Source organism: Hipposideros armiger, unplaced genomic scaffold, assembly GCF_001890085.2.
Source record: "Hipposideros armiger isolate ML-2016 unplaced genomic scaffold, ASM189008v1 scaffold_288, whole genome shotgun sequence".
In the NCBI taxonomy this organism is placed as follows: Eukaryota; Metazoa; Chordata; class Mammalia; order Chiroptera; family Hipposideridae; genus Hipposideros; species Hipposideros armiger.
In genome coordinates this window covers 1,808,021-1,831,670 of record NW_017731638.1, presented here as the reverse complement: position 1 = coordinate 1,831,670, position 23,650 = coordinate 1,808,021, and the positions used below count along the sequence as shown (strand labels likewise).

Genomic DNA, 23,650 nt, shown 5'->3' with positions numbered 1-23,650 from the left:
CACACACACACACACACACACACACACACACACACACACACACACACACAAGAAGGCCCCTGCCTCGCTGTGTACAAAGAGCAGACGACACCCCCCTGTAGAGAAACAGTCTGGTTGACTGGAGCGTTTTGCTAGTTAGTGGACAGAGAAGGCTGAGGACAGTCCCCTCTCTCTCTGTGCGTGTGCGTCAGGAGTCCTAGTTGACCAGGAGGGGCTGTAAATGCATCATTCCTGGTTTTCACGCTGCTTTTGTCATGCCCAGTGTTTCTCTCACACCCACGGTGCATTGTTCAAGCGTTTTCATTTAGAGGAGAAGCAGTAACCCTTTATGATGAGGTGTCTCCAGAGGCCTCCTGGAAAAGGCCTGGGTCATGCCGCTTGCCCCCCTGACCTCTTACATACTCCAGAATAGTATGGGTGGTGTTTCTCAGCCCCAGCTGCATATCAGAAACAGCTGGGGAGCTTTATACAATGTCACCCAGACCAGTGGGGATACTACAGATATCCCTGATCTTACAGACAGGAACCCAGTCAGCTGATTCTTGAGTCCAACCTACAACCCCCCTCCCCCCGCCACACACACACACACACACACACACACACACACACACACACACACATTCATTTTGTAATCTCTCCCCTACAGGCTAAGTTGCCAGAATACTGATTTGGCCATGAATAACCAGGTGACAAACCACAGGTTTTTCATAGCACAGCTAAGATTTTAAAGGCAGCTTTTGAGATAAACAAACCAGCAGGGCAGGGTGTTAATGGCTTGTCCCATGCCCCACAGTAGGGTAGACGTGAAATTAGAGCTAGAATTCTCTGTTTCCGAAGCTCAGATTTAGACTTTTGGAGCTGCTGTTCACTGTGCAGTTAACCAGTGTGCTTGTGAAAACCTCAGCGAGGTCCGAGGCTTCCAGGTGGCTGCATCTCATCTTCTATTAGCTTTGGTTTTACAGTGCTGGATACGTAGAACTAACTTAATAAATACTTGAATGAATGAATGAATGAATGAATGAATGAATGGCAGACAGATTTGTACCCTTAGCTTGTGAGCTCTCAGCTGGCCAAGCACAGCTTGTTTCATTCCATCTGCAGTGCGTAGAACTCTAGGTACCATCCAGGGCCCAGGATTGTTTTGTTTATTTTTAGTGCGAGTATGGCGGGGGAGGGTTTTCATTAAAGAAAAATGGAAGAAAACAAAACAAAACGGTGTTAACTCTGCATTAGGTAAAACTCTTCATTGGAGAGGCCTGTAGGTCTGAACCGTAAGAAGGGTGGGTCCTGGGGCGCTGGTAGCAGGCTCCATTTGATTCTTCTGATGTGACCAAGAAGCTAAATTGGAACTTTTCCCCTTTATTTTACAGGTCACTGCCAAGACTGCCTTCCTATTTATTTTACCTCAGTATAACGTTAGCGTGCCTACAGCAGGTAAGCAGAACACTCGTCTCTTTCCCTGGCCCTGTTAACTCTGAGGGACTTGGAAAACTTCCTTTTCCTGTGTACACATATGATGTTTTTAGATATTCAAACTCAGCATCCTACCATGGGCGGCAGGCCTCATCCATCCTCGGCCCCGGCTCTGCAAGCTTGAGGTTCTCGGGTCCTACCACCAGGAACCAGACATCGCTCCTCTTTCTTGTTGCAAAGTGCCGAGTACCCTTTTGATCAATAAAGAAGGAATTTTTGGTAGCCCAATTCAGTTCTCTCCTGTTCATTCTGTAGTAGTGAGGTGAATTGTCTAGACTCTAAGGTGAGGTTCCTTTCTTTGCCTGGCTCTACCAGCAACTAGCTGAAGGACTTTGGGGGCAAATCCCTAACCCATGGCCTGTGGAGGACAGAGCCTCGAATCTTTTCTAGACTTCGACTTGCCTGCCTCCGTCCCCGCCCCACAGTTCCTGTAGCCAGGCTCTGGGGGAAGCCATGCTGCTGGGGCAGTCAAGTCGTTGCCTTCATATGAGAATCAACTAAGGGACACTGGCAAGAGAGGACGAAAACTTTATTTTCATGAAAGAAGACACAGGAAATGCCATGGCTAGCACCAGCAGTCAGGAAACCAGGCAAATGCCTGCTTGTCCCAGGGCACACTCCAGCGCTGGTGGGCACAATGGATTGTCTTGCTCAATGTCATGTGGTCCAAGGTCAAAGTCAGGCTTTTCTACTTCTAGCTCTTGAAAATCCTAGTAACACAAGGCTGCTGGTTCGACTCCTGCATGGGATGGTAGGTATGCCCACCTGCAACTAAGATTATAACACAGCACCTTCAGCTCAGAGGCCACGAGCAGCTGACGGGCAGCCAGATGGCTACTGGCACCCTCCACAACTAAGATCTAAGAACAACAACTTGACTGGTCCCCCTCCCCGAATTCCCCAATTTAAAAAAAAAAAGAAAGAAAATCCTAGTAACAAAGACACCTCTAGACCTAGCTGTTCTTATTATGATTTACTGATTGAAATTTTCTAAGTTTTTAAAAAATTGTGGTAAAATACAGATAATATATTTACTATCTTAACTATTTTTTAAGTGTACAGTTCAGTGGCACTAAGTAGATTCAGATTGTTGTGCATCCGTTACCACCATCCATTTTTAGAACTCTTTGTACCTATTAAATAATAACTCACAGTTAAGCCTCCACCCCAGCCCCTGGCAACCACCATTCTACTTTCTGTCTCTATGAATTTGACTATCCTAGGTACCTCGTATAATTTTAATCATATAGTATTTGACCTTTTGCAACTGCTTAAAATTTAATTTTAAATAAACGTTTTTCAAAATACGTTTACATGAGTGATGCATGCCTTTCAGAGGAAATTTATAAAGTACAGATAAACATAAGACGATAAAAGTCACAAATAATGCCACCACCCAGCAAAAAACTATAGTTAGGAGCATTGATTCATAACCCGCTTCTTTGCTGTTAGCATATGATGAACTTTTTTCTGTATCATTATTAATTCATTTAATAAGACATTTTGAAAAGGTATAGAGTGTTTCTTAATAGCGATTACCACAAATTATGTGTTTAATCCCGTATTATTGGATATTTAAGTTTCCAGTTTTTATTGTAAACAGTGCTATAGTAAACATTCTTATGACTAAATTTTTGCATGCATTCATAATTATTTTCTTAGGATAAATTCCTATTAACTGGAATTTCTGGGTCAAGTAATATGTAAATTTTAAAGGTTTTATACATGTATTGCCAAAATACCCTCTGCCATATAATTCTTAGGACCCATACATCCTAAGTTTTTATAAATATAAAATGCATAGGCTTTTAAAAAATGTTCAACTTCTCATTTATTAATTTATAAAGATATATCTAGCTATCAAATGTTGTGCTGGCATTTTCATTACATTTCTTCTCAAAGTCAATTTATATAGCATGCCATGACCCAATTCTGCTTTTTTAATGTACCGTGAGAAAGTGTTGTCCTGGGGACCACAACAGTGGATGTACATGTGACCAGGGCATGCCCTTATTATAGGAAGGGACTATTTATAAAACCAGATCATGATCAAAGGGTTGATTTTTGAGTTTGAAAACTTTCCCACAGAAATTAGCAGACTAGTGCTACCCTAAAAGCATCCCTTTCACAGCCAGGATGAGAAGCATATACGTTTTGTATGCCCCAGGGTTGAACTCAGAGACTCCGAGCATAAATAGCATCCCACGGTGTTTGAGAGGGGTAGGTGTGCCATGACTGATCATAGCATGCCTTCATTCATTTGTTTTAAATAATTAGTCAGTGGATCAAGCCCGACAAATATTTGTGTGCCTCCTGTGCACCCGGACCTGGGTATAATTTGTAAAACGTGTCTGATCCCTGACGCATGGAGCTTACCATTAGCCTAGGGAGGGATCAGTAATAAACAAGCAAACAATAAATAATTATAGTTGCAATAAGGGTAGAGAAGGACAGGTACAAGGTTATGTGATAAGGAAAATTAAAAGGGTGATGATAGAAGATGTTTCTGAGAAGCTGATATTTGAGGATGTGTAGGAGGTTGTGTTGGGGGGCGTGGGGGGGTGGTCTGGGCAGAATGTTCTAACCACAAAGAACATTCCAGGCAGAGGGATCAGCATGTGCAAAGGCCGCAAGCGAGAAACAACCACCTTGGCGTGTTGAATAAATGGAGGCCAGTGTGACTGCAGCCAGCTAGGTTTGGCATGTTTCTAGGGTGAGGCTATTGAATTCTGCTCCAGGAATCCTCTTCCAGTCCAGAACAAGGCCTGAGTAAAGGTGAAGTTACATTAATATTCATACTGAATTGAGGAGGGTTCGGTTACTTTAGAAAGAGACGATAAAGTATTGTTAAATAGCCTAATCATTTGTTTAAATCTTGCCATTTAGGGCTATTCGAAATATGACAAGCAAATAATCAAGAGAGACAATGAAATCAGAATAGCCTGCCTCATTTTGTTTTGAGCTCTTTAATCACCAACCCAGTAGAGTAATGTTTGGTTTGTAAATACTGGAGGAAAGAAAACTTCTCGTGGGAAAAAAAACAGTGCACAATAACACGTCTGTTGAGGTTGTGAATTTTAAAACCCTCCCCCCAAACCTCTTTAAGGCTGGAGGTGCTTGGGGATGTATCCTTCTTGTATAACCAGGGTAAATCCCGATTTCTAAGGTTTTTTTCTTTAGCACGTTAACTTGTTCAATTCGATGTTTAAAATTTGAATTTTGGGAGAGTGGTGAATGTTTTCATACGAAGTAGCCTACCATTTCTAAATTCCTGGGTCTCCCCTCGGCTGAGGTTTTCCAGTTCTACGGGAAATAAATAGCTAATGGTAATGCGGACGTGTTTTCTTGCCTGTTTTGTTTTGCTCGCACTTCTTTTATACTCCCTTCTTCCCAGCTCCCAGCATTTGTTTATAGAGCTGCGGTAACAAAAGTCCCACAAATGGAGTGGCTTGAACAACACAAATTTATTGTCTCACAGTTCTGGAGGCTGGAAGTCCAAGATCAAAGTCAGCAGCGCCAGGCTCCCTCGGAAGGCTCTAGGCAAGGGTCTGTTCAGGCCTCTCTCCCAGCTTCTGGGAGTTCTTTCACTGGTTGGCAGCTCAATGCCAGCCTTCACATGGCATTCACTCTGTGTGCATGTCAGTCTCCGTGTGTGAGCTTCCCCTTTATACAAGGACATCAGTCATCCTGGATTAGGGGCCCACTCTGCTCCGCTACGCCCTCATCTTAACTGAGTACATCTGCAACAACCCTGTTTCCAAATCAGGTCACATTCTGGGGTGCGGGGGGTTAGGACTCCCACATAGGAATTTTGCGGGGACACAGTTCGACCCCTAACACCAGCTATAAATGTATGATTTTGTCACATTATAAGTTGGCGGAGAAGATGAAGCTCCCCTCAGAGAGATGCACTGACAGAGGAGATGGGCAATCGTTGCAGGAATAAGCTGTGCATCCTGGTGGCGCGCCTGCCACGCACGCCAGCATCCTTGTGGTTTTCTTTAAGGTCAATGGCGATGAAGCAGGAAATGTTCCTTGTTACCAAATCCCTCCTCTCCTTGTTCCCACTTGGCACCCTGTGAGGGTTGCCAGACTTGGGAAATAAAAATCCTAGACCACCAGCTACATTTCAATGTTAGATAGACAACAAATACTTTTTGTAGTGTAAGTATATTTCAATATGCATGGGATACAATTATGCCAGAAAATTAGTCTTTATCTGAAATTCAAGTTCACCTAGCCATCCTGTATTTTATCTGCCTCCCATACACCCTAGGCAGCCTTGGCAAGAGATAAAATGTCAGGTTTCTAGTCTCACCACTAGACACTTGGAATCTTCTCTCTGATTAAAATACTACAAAGCATCTGGTATTATGGCCAGAAATATATAAACTCTAAAAGGTCAACAAAGAATAGAGGTTTGATTCTTTGCACAGACACACTTAAGGCCCGCTGGCTTCCCTTCTGAGGTAGAGCAGGTGACCTCCAACAGGCTAAGCCTTTACAAGGTGGTTTTGCGTTGCGTCACTAATTTGCTGAAATGTCTTGAGCAAACCACTTAACATCTGGGTTTCTATCTCGCACTTGCAAAATCCAGGGCGATGGTCATTCTCTTAACCCCAGTGTTTCCTGAAGACAGGGAACCCTAGGAGGCCTCCTGAGCACTTGCCACTCACATTGTCACAAACCCCCACCATTGGCATCCCCTGGGAACTTGTTAGAAATCCCGCCTCTCAGGCCCCACCACAGACCTACTGCGTCAGAACCTCTACATCGGGTGACTCCTGGTTAAAGTCTGAGAAGCACGGCTCTAAGTGCCCTGGACAGAAAGCTCCGGGTCAGGCTTTCAAATGACCCCATGCTTCTAAGCCTAGAGGTAAGACAGGTCAAGCCACCAAATCTGGTGCCTCGTTTGCATCTTCCTGTTCTCTTCGAAGTTTGATTTTTCTGTAAGTGTTTGGTCTGAGGGGTGGAGGAAGCTGGGGAGTGCCATTGGGTAGATGTGGTTTCACGCTGGGGCAGCCGCTCTCTCAGAAGTCACAGACAGTCGCAAGGCAATGTGGGTAGGAATCAGGGTAGCTCTGATATTCCTGAGCCTGCCTGCTGCTCTGCACCCAGAACAAAAGGCTGAGGGTAAGGGACCTCTTCCAGAGAAGGGTTTGTTTTGCAGTAATCAAAGGTGACAAGGACCCATCCCCAGGCTCTGTTGGTCCCAGTTGGTTTTATGACCACCAGCTGCTGGGTGGCATTTTGTAGCTAGAGATGAAAAGCCTGGGGAACTCCCACGTCATAACTTGGCTATTGTTCTCACAGCCCCTTCTAGGATGAGACACACTGTCCCCTAAAAACAACCTCAGACAGATGGTTTGAAAGCCTCATTCAGCCGAAAGCCTTTGTCCAAAGCTCAGAGTGTGTTTTTGTTCCCTGTGCTGGCTGGCAGGAATTAGTCTTGTCTTGTGCTTGTATCATGTACTTGAACGATGGGCATCACGTATCAAACTGAGCCCCTCTTTGTAAGATGAGCTTGTGGGGGACGTCAAAGGGAAGAGACAGGTGGGCAACAGTGGCCCTGGAGGTGGAAACCTTACTTGATTACAGACGAGAGCTACCCAACCAGGACCTGTGGCCTATCCAGCTGGAGGAGACTTGAGACTCATGTGGGCTGGCCTGCCCCTCTTACAGCCAAGGCAACTGAGGTGCAGAGAGCTGATTGACATTCCCAAGGAGACACCAGTCAAGGCAGAGAAAAGGCTGGACTGCGCACACCTCATGCAGCATGAGGCCCAGGGCAACTGGGGGAAAGTTAAATTTGCCAGGTGGGGTGGTGGGCAGAGGGGTAAGCCACCCAGGGAGGCAGACACCTGGCTCCATCCGGCCCCTCGGGCCAAACGGCTACCCAGATTCCCTTTGGCCCTAAGGGCCTGTCTGTATGAATAAGAGAAAATAAACCAGAGACCTCAGTGTCCCTGGCTTATTGGAGGCCATCTGAAAAAGGGTGGGAGCCTCTCACCAAGGACTTACAGCCAGCGGACTTGATTTTTATTTTTTTAGTAAACAGACACTCATTAAACTTACTGTCTTAGTCCATTCAGTCTGCTCTAACAAAATGCCACAGACTGGCTGGTATATAAACAACAGAAATTAATTTCTTGCAGTTCAGGAGGCTGGAAGTCAGGTCAGGGTGCCAGTGTGGTCAGGTGAGGGCTCTCTTCTAGATCACAGACTTCCTGTTATGGCCTCATATGGTGAAAGGGGGCTCTGTGGGGTCTCTTATCGCATTCATGAGGGCTCCACCTCATAACATAAGCACTCCCAGAAGGACCCACCTCTTAACACCATTACATTGGGCTGTAGGATTCCAACATGTGAATTTGGTGGGTTGGGGGAGGGGGGATACAAACATTCAGACCATAGCACTTACTATTTAAGTGTGGTGATTGTTCAGGAAAGCGGACAGACCATAGGAGGGCATCCCCTTGAATTTTCACAAAGTGGACACATCTGTGTAACCAGTACCTGAGAAGGGACCCCTTCCAGCCTAGACTTGACTTTATCCAGTTCCCCCCCTTACAGCCCAGAGAATTTATCCTGTTCAGTGTGGGGCTTCCAGAGGTTTCAGTAAGTAGAACCGGCGAGCTGCTGTCGCTAATTGTTAGCCAGACTAAAGGGCAGAAACCTGGTGGTAGCATCTCTGACCTGCTGCTTCCGCTGCCTTTTCTCCTGCTGTCTCTTCTCCCGGTGAACTGCCTTGACTGTTCCTTCCCTCGCACCCAGCCTCTGACCTGGACCCCAGCCCACATTTACTTTTTCCCATTCCCATTTTTCTGGATCAAATATTTTCTTCTATCTAGGTAGGACAATTTTTTTTTAAACTTTATTGGGGAACAGTGTGTTTTTCCCAGGACCCATCAGCTCCAAGTCAAGTTATTGTCCTTCAATCTTAGTTGCGAAGGGCGCAGCTAAACTCCCAAGTCCAGTTTCCATGTTCAATCTTAGTTGTGGAGGGGTGCAGCCCACCATCCCGTGCGGGAGTCGAACTGGCAAACCTGTTGCTCAGAGCACGTGCTCTAACCAACTGAGTCACCTCGCCGCCCAGGACAATGTTTTCTTACTCAGTTGTTCTTACTGAAACAATTTTTTCCGTACGTTAACAGTGGGCTTGTTGACATTTGTTATTTTTATCCAAGAGGAAAAAAATCCATGATTTTTAACTTTTTTGGTCTATGATCTTGAGGAATTATTTGTCCTTTATGGCTTTCAATGAATTAAAAAAAAAATTAACACCTTCCCAGCTGTAGGCACTGCATGGGTTGTGTGTTGTCTCCCTGGTTGTGTGTGGAGGCTGAATGTGTGCATGGCACCTAGGAGTTGTGATATTTCTTTCTTGCAGGCCACAGGGAGAGTGAACAGCCTTATAAAGAGGAATGGTACATCAAGAAAAGTATTCAGAAGCTAGGCATTTTTATTTCTAAATTCTCTTTGACACTTCTCTTAGTTTTGCTACATCTTTTTACATCATAAGAATATCCTTTTCTTGTCTTCCTACCTTACTATAAAACTATAGGAACTATATTTCAATCATGCAATATGAGGCTAAAATGGTAACTTTGAAGATCCCTCAGCTATCTCTTTAATTCTCTGGGCAGCCTGAAAGGGTGAGGGAGATGGAATTGTTTGTGTGTATCTATTAACTGATTGCTAGGGCTGCCATGACAAAGTACCACAGACTGGGTGGCTTAGACAACAGAATTGCATTGTCTCAGTTCTGGAGGCTAGGAAGTCCAAAATCAGGGTGTGCACAGGGTTGGTTCCTTTGAGAGCTGAGGGAAGGATCTGTTCCAGGCCTCTCTCCGTGGCTTGTTGATGGCCGTCTTCCCTCTGTCTGTGTCTGTCTCTGTATCCAAATTTCCCCTTTTTATAAGGACACCAGTCTTATTCGATTAGGGCCCACCCTAACGACCTCATTTTAACTTGATGACCTCTCTAAAGTCCCTATTTCCAAATACGGCTATGTTCTGAGGTACTGGGGGTTAGGACTCCAACATATCTTTTTTTGTTGTTGTTGGGTGGGGGGAGCCACAATTCAACCTCTGAGGGCATGCGTGCATGTGAGAACCATGATGGTGCTTCAAATAGTAGTTCACATGCCATTGGCCACATTGTCCGAGTTGGGAGGCCTGGCAGGTGGGGAGACGGAGGCAGGGCTGGGGTGAAGGTCAGAATGCTGCTGTGTGCCCCATGCCTGACCTTGGCCCCTCTCTTTTTCCTGACACCTCAGGGAGTGGGCAGGCCTTCGGGGTTTAATGAATGCACTCCCTTTGTGTGATTTGAAGGGGAGTCAGGTAGCAGCGATGTCTGATGGGGAGACAATGGGCTTTGGCCTCTGGCATCAGTCGCATGGCATCAGGGGCACAGTTACTGCCGGCCTCTGAGCCTCAGCTGCTGTGTCTGTAAATGGGGCTAATACTCAGGATTACGGTGAGGAGTAAATGATGCCACTTACAAGATGTGCTCACTGCAGTGCCTGACACAGAGTAAGTGCTCAATAAATGGGTTATGGTGCTTGTTTGTGTTGTTATCTGAAATGAGCACCCTAATAGCAGTATTTTGTGTGTGTGCTGGATGGTGACTGTTCTGTTCCTTTTGCTTCTGATTCATTCTGTTGGAAGCAGTCATAACGATCTCATCTATTTGTGTAGCACTTTACAGTTTATAAGTCAGCTATCTATGCCCTTCTAGCTTTGTGAGAAAAGGTAGATAGTCCAGAAGGGGTAATTTAGGCAGAGAGCCCCTGGATCACATGACAGGCAGCTGACAGCTCCAGACATAAACTTCAGGCCTTTTCGTGCATGGCCTGGGCCCCTATGGGAAAAACAAACAGAGAGACAAGGTAGGGAAGATACCACTTTTTAAATTGTATTTGTACAAAGCCAGAGGAATTTGACAATTTGTTTATTCAAAAAATATTGAATAGAAAATATGCTCATATGGTTCTAATATAAATCTTACAAAGTGAGAGTGAAAGTCTTGTGCCCCCCGCCATCCTCCCTTTCTTTGACCCCCCCCGCCCCTGGGGGTAATCGCTGTTGTTCACTGTGTATCCTCACAGAATTTCTTATGTCACCTTCCATTGTCTTTATGCAAATACAAATACATACCGTATTTCTCCATGTATGAGATGCACCTTAATTTGGGTCCCGAAATTTGGAAAAAAAATGTATTACATAAAGTTATTGAACTCAAGTTTTATTTATCATAAAATTCATACAACTCCTCATCACTGTCAAAAAATCTACAACCACTGTATAAGATGCACCCAGTTTTTAGACCCCAAATTTTTCGAAAAAGGGTGCATCTTATACATGGTGAAATACGGTATGTTTCTTTTCTCCCCTTTCTCACTTTAGTGGAATCCTATATGTTCTATCTGTATCTTGCTCCCCCCCCCCATGAAATAATGTATCCTGGATATCATTTCATATCAATATGCAGAGAGCGTCATTTTGTCCAACCATTTTATTGAGGTGTAATACATGCAGTGAAGCACACGTATCCTTAAGGATACAGAATGATGAATTTTTACATATGTGCACATCCATGTAGCCATCGTTTCAATCAAGACATGATGCTCCCAGCCTTTTCGTGCCCCTTCGAGTCAACAACCCCACCCCAAAGCAGCTGCCGCTCTGCTTACTGTGTCTCCTGATTAGCTTTACGTATTCTCAATCTTCATTTCTTTGATTTTTCAAAGCAGCCCCATTATTTACAACAGGGCTGCTTAAATTGTAGCATGCCTCAGAATCACCTGAAGATGTTGTTCAAGACAGGTTCCTGGACTGTACTCCGAGTTTCTGAGTCAGTAGGCCTGGGGTTGGTGTACAAGAATGTGCATCTCTCCGCTCACAGTTGATGCTGACACTGTTGCTCACAGCCACACTTTGCGATGTATTGTAACTGTGGCTGTTTTAACCAGTCCCCTATAGATGAAAGCAACTTGGGTTGTTTCCATTAGTTTATTGTTAAACACAGTGCTGCAGTGCGTAACCTTCTACACGTGTCGTTTTGAGCATGGCAGGTATTAGCTATAAGATAAATCCCCAGAAGTGGAATCGCCACATCAAAGGGGAGACGGAAACTGCCACGTTGCCCTTCCAAAGAGGTGGTACATTTTGCATTCCCACCAGCAGTGTGTGAGAGAGAGCCTACTTGCCCAAAGCAAGAGTGCATTGTCAAGCTTTGGGTTTTTGCCCATCTGATAGGTATGAAATGGTATCTCACTGTAGTTTTAATTTGCATTTCTCTTCTGTGTAAGGTTGAGCATCTTTTGAAATGTATAAGGGCCATCTGTGTTTTTTTCTTTCTGTGAATTGTCTGTTCATATCCTTTGCCCATTCTCTGTTGGATTTTTTTTTAATCTTTTTATTCTGAAGTTCAAGAAGCTCTTTACACTTAGTAAATTGGCCCTTTGTTTATTATCTGAATTGTGAACATTTTCCCCTAGGTGATCATTTGCCTCTTGATTTTGCTTATGGTAGTTTTTTTTGCATATCGAAGTTCAGTTTGTGTGTGTGTGTGTGTGTGTGTGTGTGTGTGTGTGTGTGCGCGCGCGCGCGCGCGCGTGCGTGCGCTAAAAGATTCATAATACTGTGAAAACATCATTGGCTGTAATCACAGAAACCAGTAAAAAGTAAATCTTACAAATCCAGATTTGCAGGGGTTGGGAAGGAAACTGGGAGAGAAAGAAGCGTCTAAGTTGTGCATTGATGCTCTTTAAAAAACCAGTTTTTCAGACAAAGGCAGAAGCCTTGTTGGCAGATGCCCAGACTCTAAGAGATATGAAGAGGCACAGTGAGTGGCCACCAACCAGCTCAGGTCACCGGGAGGAGGTCAGAGCCTGCACTGTGGTGTTGAGATGAGATGGGCACATGTAAAGGCAGGCAGGGGAAGCACTTACAGGTAACACCAAGGGAAACAGGAAAATATCTATTAGTCATAGGGAGCAAAACAAGAGGTCAATAAGAATGTTACTCCCGAAAAGGGACAGCTGCTAACCGAGGTTGTCAAAACAACCAAGGCTGTTATTGATTAGTTTAGCTCTCTTTTAAAACTGTGATCAGAGATAAGCAAAGCAAGTGTCACTTTTGATGGGAGATGGGATAACTCATTTATAGGGGGAAGGTCATTATTGAAGGTGTTTTCCTCCAAGGCTAGATTATTTTCTGCAGTAGGGCATATTGACATAGTCCTTGGGGCTGTGTAGGCAGAAGCCTCATGGAATATTGGTGTTGGAAAAGCGTCAGGGGTCATCTAGGCTGGAGAGTGCAAATTGGTGGCCTGTGGTCAGAGTTGGCTGCAAATCTGTTTTCTTTGGCCACTTTAGTGTTGGCCCCTAAAGTGTTTTTAAATTTTTTGAATTAGTCACCAATGTTTGAAAATCAAATGACTCCATGTAAAGATAGCTGTCTTTGCTTTTGGAATATCGAGACTCTGGCCACATGGGGCTGTCCCCCTCCCATGGCCACAGTGGCTGAGAAGCATCTTCCCCTCTCCCTCCTTCACCCCCTTGGGACACGTGTTCTGTAGTTTTCCACAGTCACCACTCCTCTCTAGTGTTTCCCAACATTGAGATTGTCATTCGCCATGTATCCCAGTTTTAACTGTTGTTTTTGTTTTTGTAAGGTTAAAGGAAAGTGGAGATTTCTTAAACTTGTTCCTCTTTCAAGTGGAAATGTGAAAGGTTGACCAAGAGGGTGGTACATTGAAGGTAAAATGGTGGAAAGTGTATTGTGGAAGTGGAGTTTATTCCTGTGTAATGGAGCAGACCTCTGTGTTGAAAGGATTCATCTTAAGACACCTGGACCACTTTGCTCATTGGTGTTACCCACCTGGTCTCTATAGGCGTTTTGCTGCAACTCATGACCAGAATGGTCTCTCTGGTCTCATAGCTCAGAGATGTGCTGACACTTTCTCTTCCAAAAAAAATTCAATAGGTTACTGCCAAACCATTGCCGTTCTTTTCAAGAGCTTGTGTGAGACAGGGACGGAGCTGTAACTTGGGTAGTGAGGGGGATTTTTGTAAGAATTCGTGAGCAACCAAATATTTAAAAAGAAAAAATAATCGAAAGCATCAATTTGTTTATAGCTTCCTAGAAGAACGCAAAGCCCCAACCTCCATAGCTCTGTGGAAAGCAGAAGGGACCAAACCAATTTACTTCCTTGCTATGATCAAAAGTATGAAGATAGCAGATAAGGAGAAGCAATAGAGATAACGTATGAATCAGAGCAAAGCTTTGGAGCATTTACGTATGATGCTGCTTCTTGGGACTGTAGAAAGAAATCAAAGGAGCGGCTTCTTACCAGTAAGGATGCGGGGCCCAGGGAGGGCATTAGGGGGTCGGGTTGACCCCAAGGTGGCTTTTGGACACTGGGAGACCTGAGAAATAGCCCATGTCCTTTAACTCTCTGAACCCTGTTTCTTCATCCACTTTCCTTGCCTATCGCATGAGATGGTTATGAGGCTCAAGCAAGACAACACACGGTGAAGAATTAAGAAACCATGGAGGGCTACAGGTTACAATGAGATTCCAGAAGGAACTTAAGAATCACTCCCCACAGCCAGTCCATCAGCTGGTTTTCTTTGGATTCCATCACCCACATCTATCTGAACTTGTCTTCCCTCCAGCGCTCTGTCACCATCCTAGTGCAGGGCACTCACTGCCATCCCCCTGGCCTGGAACCCCTGCAGATACTGTCCAACTGCTCTCCCAGCGTCTGCCCTTGCCTCTCTAACCCATTCAACATATGGCAGGAAAAGGATCTTATAAATGTGTAACTAAAATGCTCCAGTAGCTTTCCGTTGCCTTCCAGATACTTTGCCATAAACTATGAGAGGCCCTTTGCCACACGGCCCTCCTACCTCTGCATCCCGCTCCACAGCTCTACAGCTTGACTTCATTCCTCAGTCTACTCGGATCTTCCCCAAGGGGCCTGCACTCTGCCCTCCCCAGCTCTCTGCTCCTGCACACCTCGACTTTGTGTCCCCTCCTGGGCCACCCTCCGCGAGCCTTCTGCTTCGTGTTATTTTCCCCTCAGTTTTCATGCCAGAGCACTTATCACTCTGGCTGCTGGTGGTTTTTTATTTGTGGTAAAATACACATAATATGAAATGTACCATTTCTAAATGTGCAGCTCAGCAGTGTTAAGTACATTGTTGGCCAACCAGCCTTGTAAAACTGAAACTTTGTATCCATTAAACAGCAACTCTCCATTCCCCTTTCCCCAGCCCCTGGCAACCACCATTCTACTTTCTGTTTCTATGAATTTGGCTACTATAGGAGCTTCATGTGATGGAATCATACAGTATTTGTCCTTTTGTGACTGGCTTATTTCACTTAGCATAGTGTGTTCTAGCTTCATCTATATTGTAGCCTTTTACAGGATTTCCTTCCTTGTTAAGGCTGAATAATATTCTATTGTATGCGTATGCCACATTTTGTTTTACCATTCATCTGTTGATAGACACTTGAGTTGTTTCCACTTTTGACGATGGTAAGTAATCCTGCTATGAACATGGGTATTGAAATATTTCTTTGAGATCCTGCTTCTAATTCTTTTGAGTACATACCCAGGAATGGAATTGCTGGGTCATAAGGTAGTTCTATTTTTAATTTTGAGGAACCGCTATACTGTTTTCCATAGTGACTGTACCATTTTACATGCCCAAAAACAATGCACAAAGGTTCTAGTTTATACACACCCTGACTTGTTATTTTCTGGTTTTTTTTTTTTAATTGTAGCCGTTCTAATGGGTGTGAGGTGGTGTCTGATTGTGGTTTTGATTCGCATTTCCCTAATGATAGGGATGTCGAGTGCCTTTTCATGTTCCTGTTGGCCATTTGTATGTCTTCTTTAGAGGAATGTGTTTTCAAGTCCTTCACCCATTTTTTAATCTGATTGTTTTTGTTGTTGTTGAGTTATAGTTCCTTGGTCTCTGGTATTTCAGTATATGAGAATTTGGTGTGTACCTGCTAAACTCCAAAAGGGAAGGGCCCTGCCCACCTTGGTCACAGCTGTCTCCCCAGTGCCCAGCATGGGCCTTGCACATGGTTTATTGGTTGCTGATCAAACATGCTTGTAGCTTTCGGAGATCCGAGATGGAGGAGCAGACAAACGCTGCGCTTACCTCATCCCTTGAGCACATCAGAATTACAACCAAATTATAGAACACTCAACCTGGATAACCATATGAGTCTAGCTGAACAGAAGTTTTGTAACTAAGGATATAAAGAAGCTGTGTCGAGACTGGAAGGAGGGGTAGAGATGCAAAATGGGCCTGCCCCAAACCTCCCTGTTGTGGTTGAAAATTGGGAGGGATATCTCAGCTGTGAAGGTTTACCCCCACCCGAAGGAGTGAGGGACCCTAGCCACACCCCAGACCTCCCCAGCTCGGAGTATGCTGAGAATAGGAGCCCCCACAACATCTGGCTGTGAAAAACGGTGGGGATTCTGACCATCCAGGTGGAACAGAAGGCTGCGGGAAACCCAGACGTCTTCTTAAAGGGCCCTCATGCAGACTCACCCTGGGCTCCGGCGGAGGGACAGTGACTGGGGGGGCATTGGAGTCATATGGGGAAAGACTGAGTTGTGTAACTTAGGGGCAAGGACTGGAAAGACTGTTGCTGTTGCCCCCATGTGGGATCCTTCTCCAGTGCAGTCCACAGGCAACATCTTTCCTGTATCGAGGCTTCCACCATGCCCCTGGCCAAATCTGAATCTGAATTGGTCTGGGGAGCTCCACTCGCTCCCTCATGGTGACTCACCGAGACCCTGCCACACCCAGCACCATACTGCAGGAGGCTTTACCAGCTGCTGAACCTTACAGGCGCTGGCAGGTGGCAGCAGGCCTCGGAATTTCCTGATTTTCTGCAAACCCAGAACTAATACTGGTGCCAGCCATCCTCAGTTCACAATGTGGCCTCTCCGACATGCCTCCAGGCCCAGCACAGACAGTGGCCAACCATGGATCGCTTTGTAGCAACTACCAGGTAGTCTCTGGCTGGTGATAGGCAGTGGCATACTTTGGCCTGCACCAGAGCCCCTCCCAAGAGGCCCCAGAACCAACGTACCTGGAGGTTGGCTTCAGACCACAGCAGACCACCATGTGATAAGCTCCACAAGTGGCACACCCGAAGGGTGGTCTCAACAGGCACCAGAGCCAGCTGGGGCCAATCCTGCTCCATGGGGTAACTAAGCATCCCCGCACAGCAGCCCGTGAGCTGTGGATATGGCCAAACCCCACAACCAACCAGCCTGAGGGTCATTCCCACCCACTGATGTGCCAATAGCAATCAAGGCTCAACTATAATAGTAGGGCGCACACACAACCCACACAAGGGACACAACTGGAGCACCCAGTGCAGGTGACCAGGGAGACTGCACCACTGGCCCCACAGGGTACCTACTATATAAGGCCACCCAGCAAGACTAGGAGATATAACAGATATACCTAATACATAGAAACAAACACAGAGAGGCAGCCACAATGAAGAAACAAAGAAATGCATCCCAAATGAAAGAACAGGGAAAACTCAAGAAAAGGAGCTAAATAAAATGGAGACAAGCAACCTACCAGGGACAGAATTCAAAACACTGGTTATAAGGATATTCAAGAACTTAGTGAGAACTTCAACAAAGAGATAGCAAGCATAAAAATGGACATAGAAACCATAAAAAAAACAGTCAGAAATGAAGAATACAATAATTCAAATGAAGAATGTACTAGAAGGGAAGGAATCACCAGCAGACTAGATAGAGCAGAGGATGGAATCAGTGATTTGGAAGACAAGGTAGCAGAAAACACCCAGTCGGAACAGCAAAAAGAGAAAAGAATCCAAAAAATGAGAATAGTTTAAGGAACCTCTGGGACAACATCACCCGTAACAATATTCACATCATGGGTGAACTAGAAGGAGAAGAGAGAGAGCAAGGGATTGAAAACCTATTTGAGGAAATGATGATGGAAAAACTTCCCTAATCTGGTGAAGGAAATGACATATAAGCCCAGGAAGTGCAGAGTCCCAAACAAGATGAACCTCAAGAGTCCCATACCAAGACACATTATAATGAAAATGCCAAATGTTAAAGACAAAGAGAGAATCTTAAAAGCATCAAGAGAAAGATAGCTAGTAACTTATAAGGGAGCCCCCATAAGATTGTCATCTGATTTCTCAACAGAAATTTTGTAGGCCAGAAAGGATGGGCAAGACATATTCAAAGTGATGAAAAGCTACGACCTACAACAAAGAGTACTCTACACAGCAGGGCTAGCATTTAAAATTGAAGGAGAGATAAAGAGCTTCCCAGACAAAAAGCTAAATGAGTTCATCACCACCAAACCAGTATTACAAGGAATGTTAGAGGGAATTCTTTAAGATGAATATATATATATATATATATATGAATATTAAAATGGCAATAACTACATATCTATCAACAGTTGCTTTCAATGTAAATGGATTAAATGCTCCACCCCTCATAGGAGGGCTGAATGGATAAGAAAACAAGACCCTTACATATGCTGCCTACAGAGACACACTTCAGATTGAAAGATACTCACAGACTGAAAGTAAAGGGATGGAAAAAGTTATTCCATGAAAATGGAAAGGAAGAAAAAAACCTGGGATAGCAATACTTATACCAGACAAAACAGACTTTAAACAAAGGCTATAACAAGAGACAAAGAAGGACCCAGTAATCCCACTTATGGGTATTTATCCGAAGAAACCCAAAACGCTACTTTGAGGGGACATGTGCATCCATACGTTCATTGCAGCATTGTTTACAATGGCCAAGATGTGTAGGTAGCCTGGGTGAATGGATAAAGAGGTAGTGGTACATACCAGGGGTGCCAAAAAAATGTATACACATGACTTGTATTCATATTTTGTTATTGGTACATATTGAGTATTACAATTTAATACATTTTTTTTCCTTTCTTAAAATGTGTATATACTTTTTTTTTGGCACCCTCTGTATATACAATGGAATATTGCTTGGCCACAGAATGGAATGGGTTCTTGCCATCTGCAGTAGCATGGATGGACCTGGAGGGTCCTGTGCTGAGTGAAGTATGTCAGACAGAGAAAGACAGATGCAATGTGATTTCACTTATATATGGATTCTAAAGAACAAAATAAACAAAACAGAAACAAACTTATAGATACAGAGAACATTTTGATGGTTTCCAGATGGAAGGTGGGTTGAGGAGGTGGGTGAAAAAGTGGAAGAGATTAAGAAGTAAAAATTGGTTGTTACAAAGTAGTCTTGGGGACATAGGATATAGCTTAAGGAATATGGTCAATAATATTGTAATAACTATGTATGGTGTCAGATTTATTGGGGTGATGGGAGAGGAATTGGGGGATGGTGAAAAAGGAGAAGGGATTAAGAAGTACAAATTGGTAGTTACAGAATAGTCATGGGGATATAAAACATAGGGAATATAATTAATAATATGGTAATAATTAGGTATAGTGCCAAGTGGGTACTAGACTAGTCAGGGTGATCAGTTCTTAAATTATATAAATGTCTAAACCCTATGCTGTACACCTGAAAACAATATAAAATAATATTGAATGTCAAGTTTAATTGAAATTTTAAAAAGGTGGAGGGGAATAGAAGGTCCAGATTTCCAGGTGTAAAACAAATATGTCATGGGGATGTAATGCACAGCATGGGGAATATAGTCAATAATATTGTGATAGCGTGGTATGGTGTCAGATGGTTGCTGGATTTATCACGGCGATCACTTCTTTAGGTATATAAATGTTGAATAACTATGGTGTACACCTGAAACTCATATAATATTATATGAGTATGTTAGCTAATATTTAAAAAAATAAAGGGCCAGATAAGTTTTGGACCATAAAACAAAGACACAAAAAACCATGCATGTAGCTCTCAACAGCAAAGGAACAAAAGAATGTGTTAATTCGTGCATTCATTCTTGTTTCAAAAAGGATTTAAGGCAGTGGTCCCGTCCCTTTGAAAAACCATGGTGCTTGGGGTGAAGAATGCAGGTGACTCTGAAGAGGCTTTAAAATGGATAATCCAAAACCTTGACAGGTGTTATTTCACTAGTGTGGACTGTGCTTGTTTTGTGGGGTACTGTATAAGTCCCATTTTGCCTAATAATAACGATGGTCCTGATGGTGAAACTTTGCAAGTGTTTAAAAAAAAAATTCGTAGTTCCAAAGTACTCTGCCATCTATTTAGTCTCCTTTGATATCCTCCCTTATGAAGAAGGCAGGGAAGATGTAATCCCAGTTTCACAGATGGACAATAGGAAGGAGAGGCTGAGTCCCATGCGCGTTTCTTCTCCCACCTCCAGTGTTTTTTCCTTTGGTCCTCAGTGCCTGACTCCCCCTCCCGGATCTCAGCCCCTTTGGTGGGCCAGTCATCTAGTCTTACCTGTTCTCTATCCCTGACAGCCCGCCTCCCTCCATTTCCCTCTCTTATGCTTTAATTCACGCCCCTGTGGGTCCTTACCTGGATCACGCGTGGCAGCTCTCTAACTTGTGTCTCTGCCTCCAGGCATGGTGCTGTTCATTGCTGCCATAGTAAACTTTTCAAAACTCAAATGTCATCATTTTCCTGTAGCATTTGAATTCTTCAGTGTTTCCATGTTGCTTTCAGGATCAAGTCCACACCCTTCCACGTGGCACCTAGGCCATCCACAGCGGCCTCATCCCCTACCATGCCTGCTTCCCCTGTTCCCGCTGCACTGCAGCCTCATTCCCAGTATCCTTTGCAGCTGCACCTCTGCCTAGGATGGCCCCCCACACACACACACACCTGACCACCCCTGCCTATTCCTGGGTTTCCCGTTCACCCTTACCTGCTACCTCACCATCTCCACCCCAGCCAGAGTCAGGCTCTCGCCTGCCTTGGCTCCCTGTGTTGCTGTCTTTACTTGTTGGTACCACGTACCTGTCTGTAGATAATGGTACATTTATTTTGTCAGCCTCCTTGCGAGGTCTGTGCACTTTGAAGCCAGGGCAGTGTCTTCTATCCATATTTTGACAGTTAGCCCGGTGCCTCTCACAAGTACTTTCCTTGCCACCCCTCTCACCCCCTCACTGTCACATTCTCCCAGCCTGGGGTGGCAGATGTTGTGGGTTCACTGTTGGAGTGCCCCAGTCAGCTCATTTGTGGCCACCCTGAAACTCACCTACCTTCTGATAACTGCATGCCAGCAAAGAGAGGTGACTCATGTGTATGTGACTCAGCACGAATGTGTCACAGCTGGAAAGGCGGCCTGTGTGTGCTGGTGGGAGGGATGTTTACCAAGCCGCAGAGATCCAGGCCTGAGTTCACAGCTCCTGCAGCCCTGTGTCCTGCTAACCCGAAGGTGGGTGTAAACCCTCCTCTGTCCATGGAGGAAGAGGCTGCACCAGCAGAGCTTTAGGAGACTTACATACCTGGGATTCTGTCTGAGTGATTACTATTAAATATCATTCTAATAAACTATCATTTATTGCGTGCTTACCATGGTTTTTGGCACTGTGATAAGCATCTTGCCTACAAATTATTTTATTCTCACAGTAATGTAATTCTCCCAGCATCAACAATAAAATCAAAAGAAAATGCATGTATAGCAGTTACTTTATACCAGATATTATTCTAAGCACTTGGAATTTACTAAGTCATCTTATTCTCATAGTAACCCTATGATACAGGAACTGCTATTATCCTCATTTTACTGATGAAAAAACTGAGGCACAGAACGGTCACATATAGAGGAGCCCCAAAGTCACATAGGCAGTAAATGACAGAGCTGGGATACCGACTCAGGCTTCTGAGTCCACATTCTTAACCACCCCCTGCTCTTTGCTGCTATGCTTTCTCAATGAAGTGTAACTATAGTTCCCATTTTACACGGGAGGAAACTGCAGCTCAGAGAGATTGGCCACTTACCCATAGTCACACAGCCAGGAAGTGATCGAGATTGGTTGTCTCCAACCTCTGGTTTGTAACCACTGTACCCTCCTGCCCAGACAAATTGTGGTGGTCTTGGTTCTCCTTAGCCCTCCCCAGGGGCACTTCTCAAGGGCCATGTTCAGAGGCTGGACAGGATTCAGGGGAAGAAACTCTTTCTTCTAAATCTAGGGTTTAACACAAAAGGGAAGCATTTTCCTCCAGATCTCCTTTCAGTTTTGAGTCCCAGAGCATTTCCTCGCCCCAAGGATGCTGACGTGGTCTCGTTGCCTCCTCAGACAGCGAAACTGTGCACTACCACTACGGACCGAAGGACCTGGTCACAATCTTGTTCTACATCTTCATCACCATCATCTTGCACGCCGTGGTTCAGGAGTACATTTTAGATGTAAGTGACGTGTCTAGATTCCAAAATCAGAAACTGGGGAGATGTCTTGGGTGGGAGGTGCTTGCCTTGGAGGAAACTGCAGCTTTGATCCTGTGAACCCCCTAATCTGCATGCCCTGGTGGGTTGTGTTGACTGGATTTGCCCCTTCTTACAGCCTTCTTCAGTCAGCGCATGCAACAGCAGTATTTATTACCCAGGGAGAGAGCTACCTGCTATATGACAGCGTCCTTATGGATCTGTCATGTAGCATGATTCGGGGATGTTTTCTTTACATCTAGGCTGAAGACATTAATCCTGCTGCTTTCTCAAAATGCTTACGCCAAGCACTGTATGCACACAGTAGGTTTACACTAAACAACTTGGATTAGGCTGGCTTCAAACTTCAGCCCGTTCATGGGGAGAAGCAGGAATTTGAAACCTGTCGGCTACCAGTACGCTTGTATATATTAATATGTGGGATTGTCTTTATTCTTTAGAAAATCAGCAAACGGCTTCATCTCTCTAAGGTCAAACACAGCAAGTTCAACGAATCTGGACAGCTGGTCGTCTTTCATCTCAGCTCGGTGATATGGTGCTTCTACGTGGTGGTGACGGTGAGTGGTCCCCAGGAAGGCAGAGGGGCGGGGCTTGGGCCACCAGGCAGTGCAGCTCTTCCTGGGTTGCTAATAGGATAACTGCTAAGGGCTTAGCGGGGAAGAAAAAAAGTAAGGAGCACTATGGATGGAAACTTGGAGTTTCTTAGAACTGACGCTATTTTTGCATCCTCCTGGTATTGTGGTGAGAGAGAGACCAGATGATATAGATGCCATTCTGTAGCTGGAGAGAGTCATCTTGTCCAAAAATAAACACTTGTTATAGTTATTATGTGAAGTTACAATAATGATACTGTGTATCTAGATAGCAGTGTATCATTTTACAGGACGCTCCCACAAACACTATCCCAAGTGAGATAAGTTTTATGTTCATTCGGGTACCCGTGTTATTGACTGTAGAAACCCAAGCTCACATTTCACAGTGTGCCCACGGTCACGTGCTTTCGAAGTAACAGGGACAGGTCTTGGACTTGGGGATCTGGCTCTAAATCCAGTGCACTTTCTGTTTTATTGCATTGGCCTCCTGCAAGCAAGGCCAGCATCCCCTTGTCTGGACATCAAATCCTTTGAGAGTCAGTGCTATTCCTACAAATGCCTAGAGGACCAGACAAATTACCTACCTCCCCATCTACAAAATAGGACTCTTATTTCAAGCAACCTTTGATATGGCAAAATTCCTTTGTGCAAAGGAATGTGGACAGTCCTTTGGGGTTCACTGTAACAAGACCCAGCCTGTCCTGCTAAGGAAGTGTTTAATTAGCATCCCCCCCACAACCTGGAGCACCATCTGTCTGTAACCTGGGCTCTTTCTCAGGAGTGAGAAGTGTCCTGTAAGACATGCAGCCCTGGGGTTGGAAAATTCAGCAACCCCGTGACCTTTTAGAAATTTCCTTGGGTGCCTCCCACTGACCCTGTCATACCCTTCCTCTTCTCCCTTTGGTGACAGTGGTAAACTTTTGCAACTTAAGGAGCTCTGCCTCCACAGCTGAATGCTGAATTCATATTCTCAGAGAAGTCAACATGTTCTTTTGTATGTTCCTTTGATTTCTATATCTATTTAATCACGGAACAGTTTTCCTAGACAGAACACTAGGAATTTTATATGCAGGACCTGAGATTTCTGTCCTGTGAAACAGGGCTGCCGTGTCACTCTGTCCCCAGGACTTAGAGGTGGTCTGGGCGAGCAGCGCCTTCCCCCGCC

At 44.7% G+C, this 23,650-nt stretch overlaps 1 protein-coding gene across 1 annotated transcript in view; it reads left to right on the top strand.

Annotated features, from left to right (window-relative positions):
- Nucleotides 1-23,650, top strand: part of TRAM2 (translocation associated membrane protein 2) — an 83,738-nt gene that overhangs the window by 40,820 nt on the left and 19,268 nt on the right. The window contains exons 2-4 of the mRNA XM_019658730.1: nt 1,371-1,434; nt 21,747-21,856; nt 22,333-22,449. Of these exons, the coding sequence (XP_019514275.1) occupies nt 1,371-1,434; nt 21,747-21,856; nt 22,333-22,449 (291 nt within the window). The remainder of the gene's footprint in view (nt 1-1,370; nt 1,435-21,746; nt 21,857-22,332; nt 22,450-23,650) is intronic.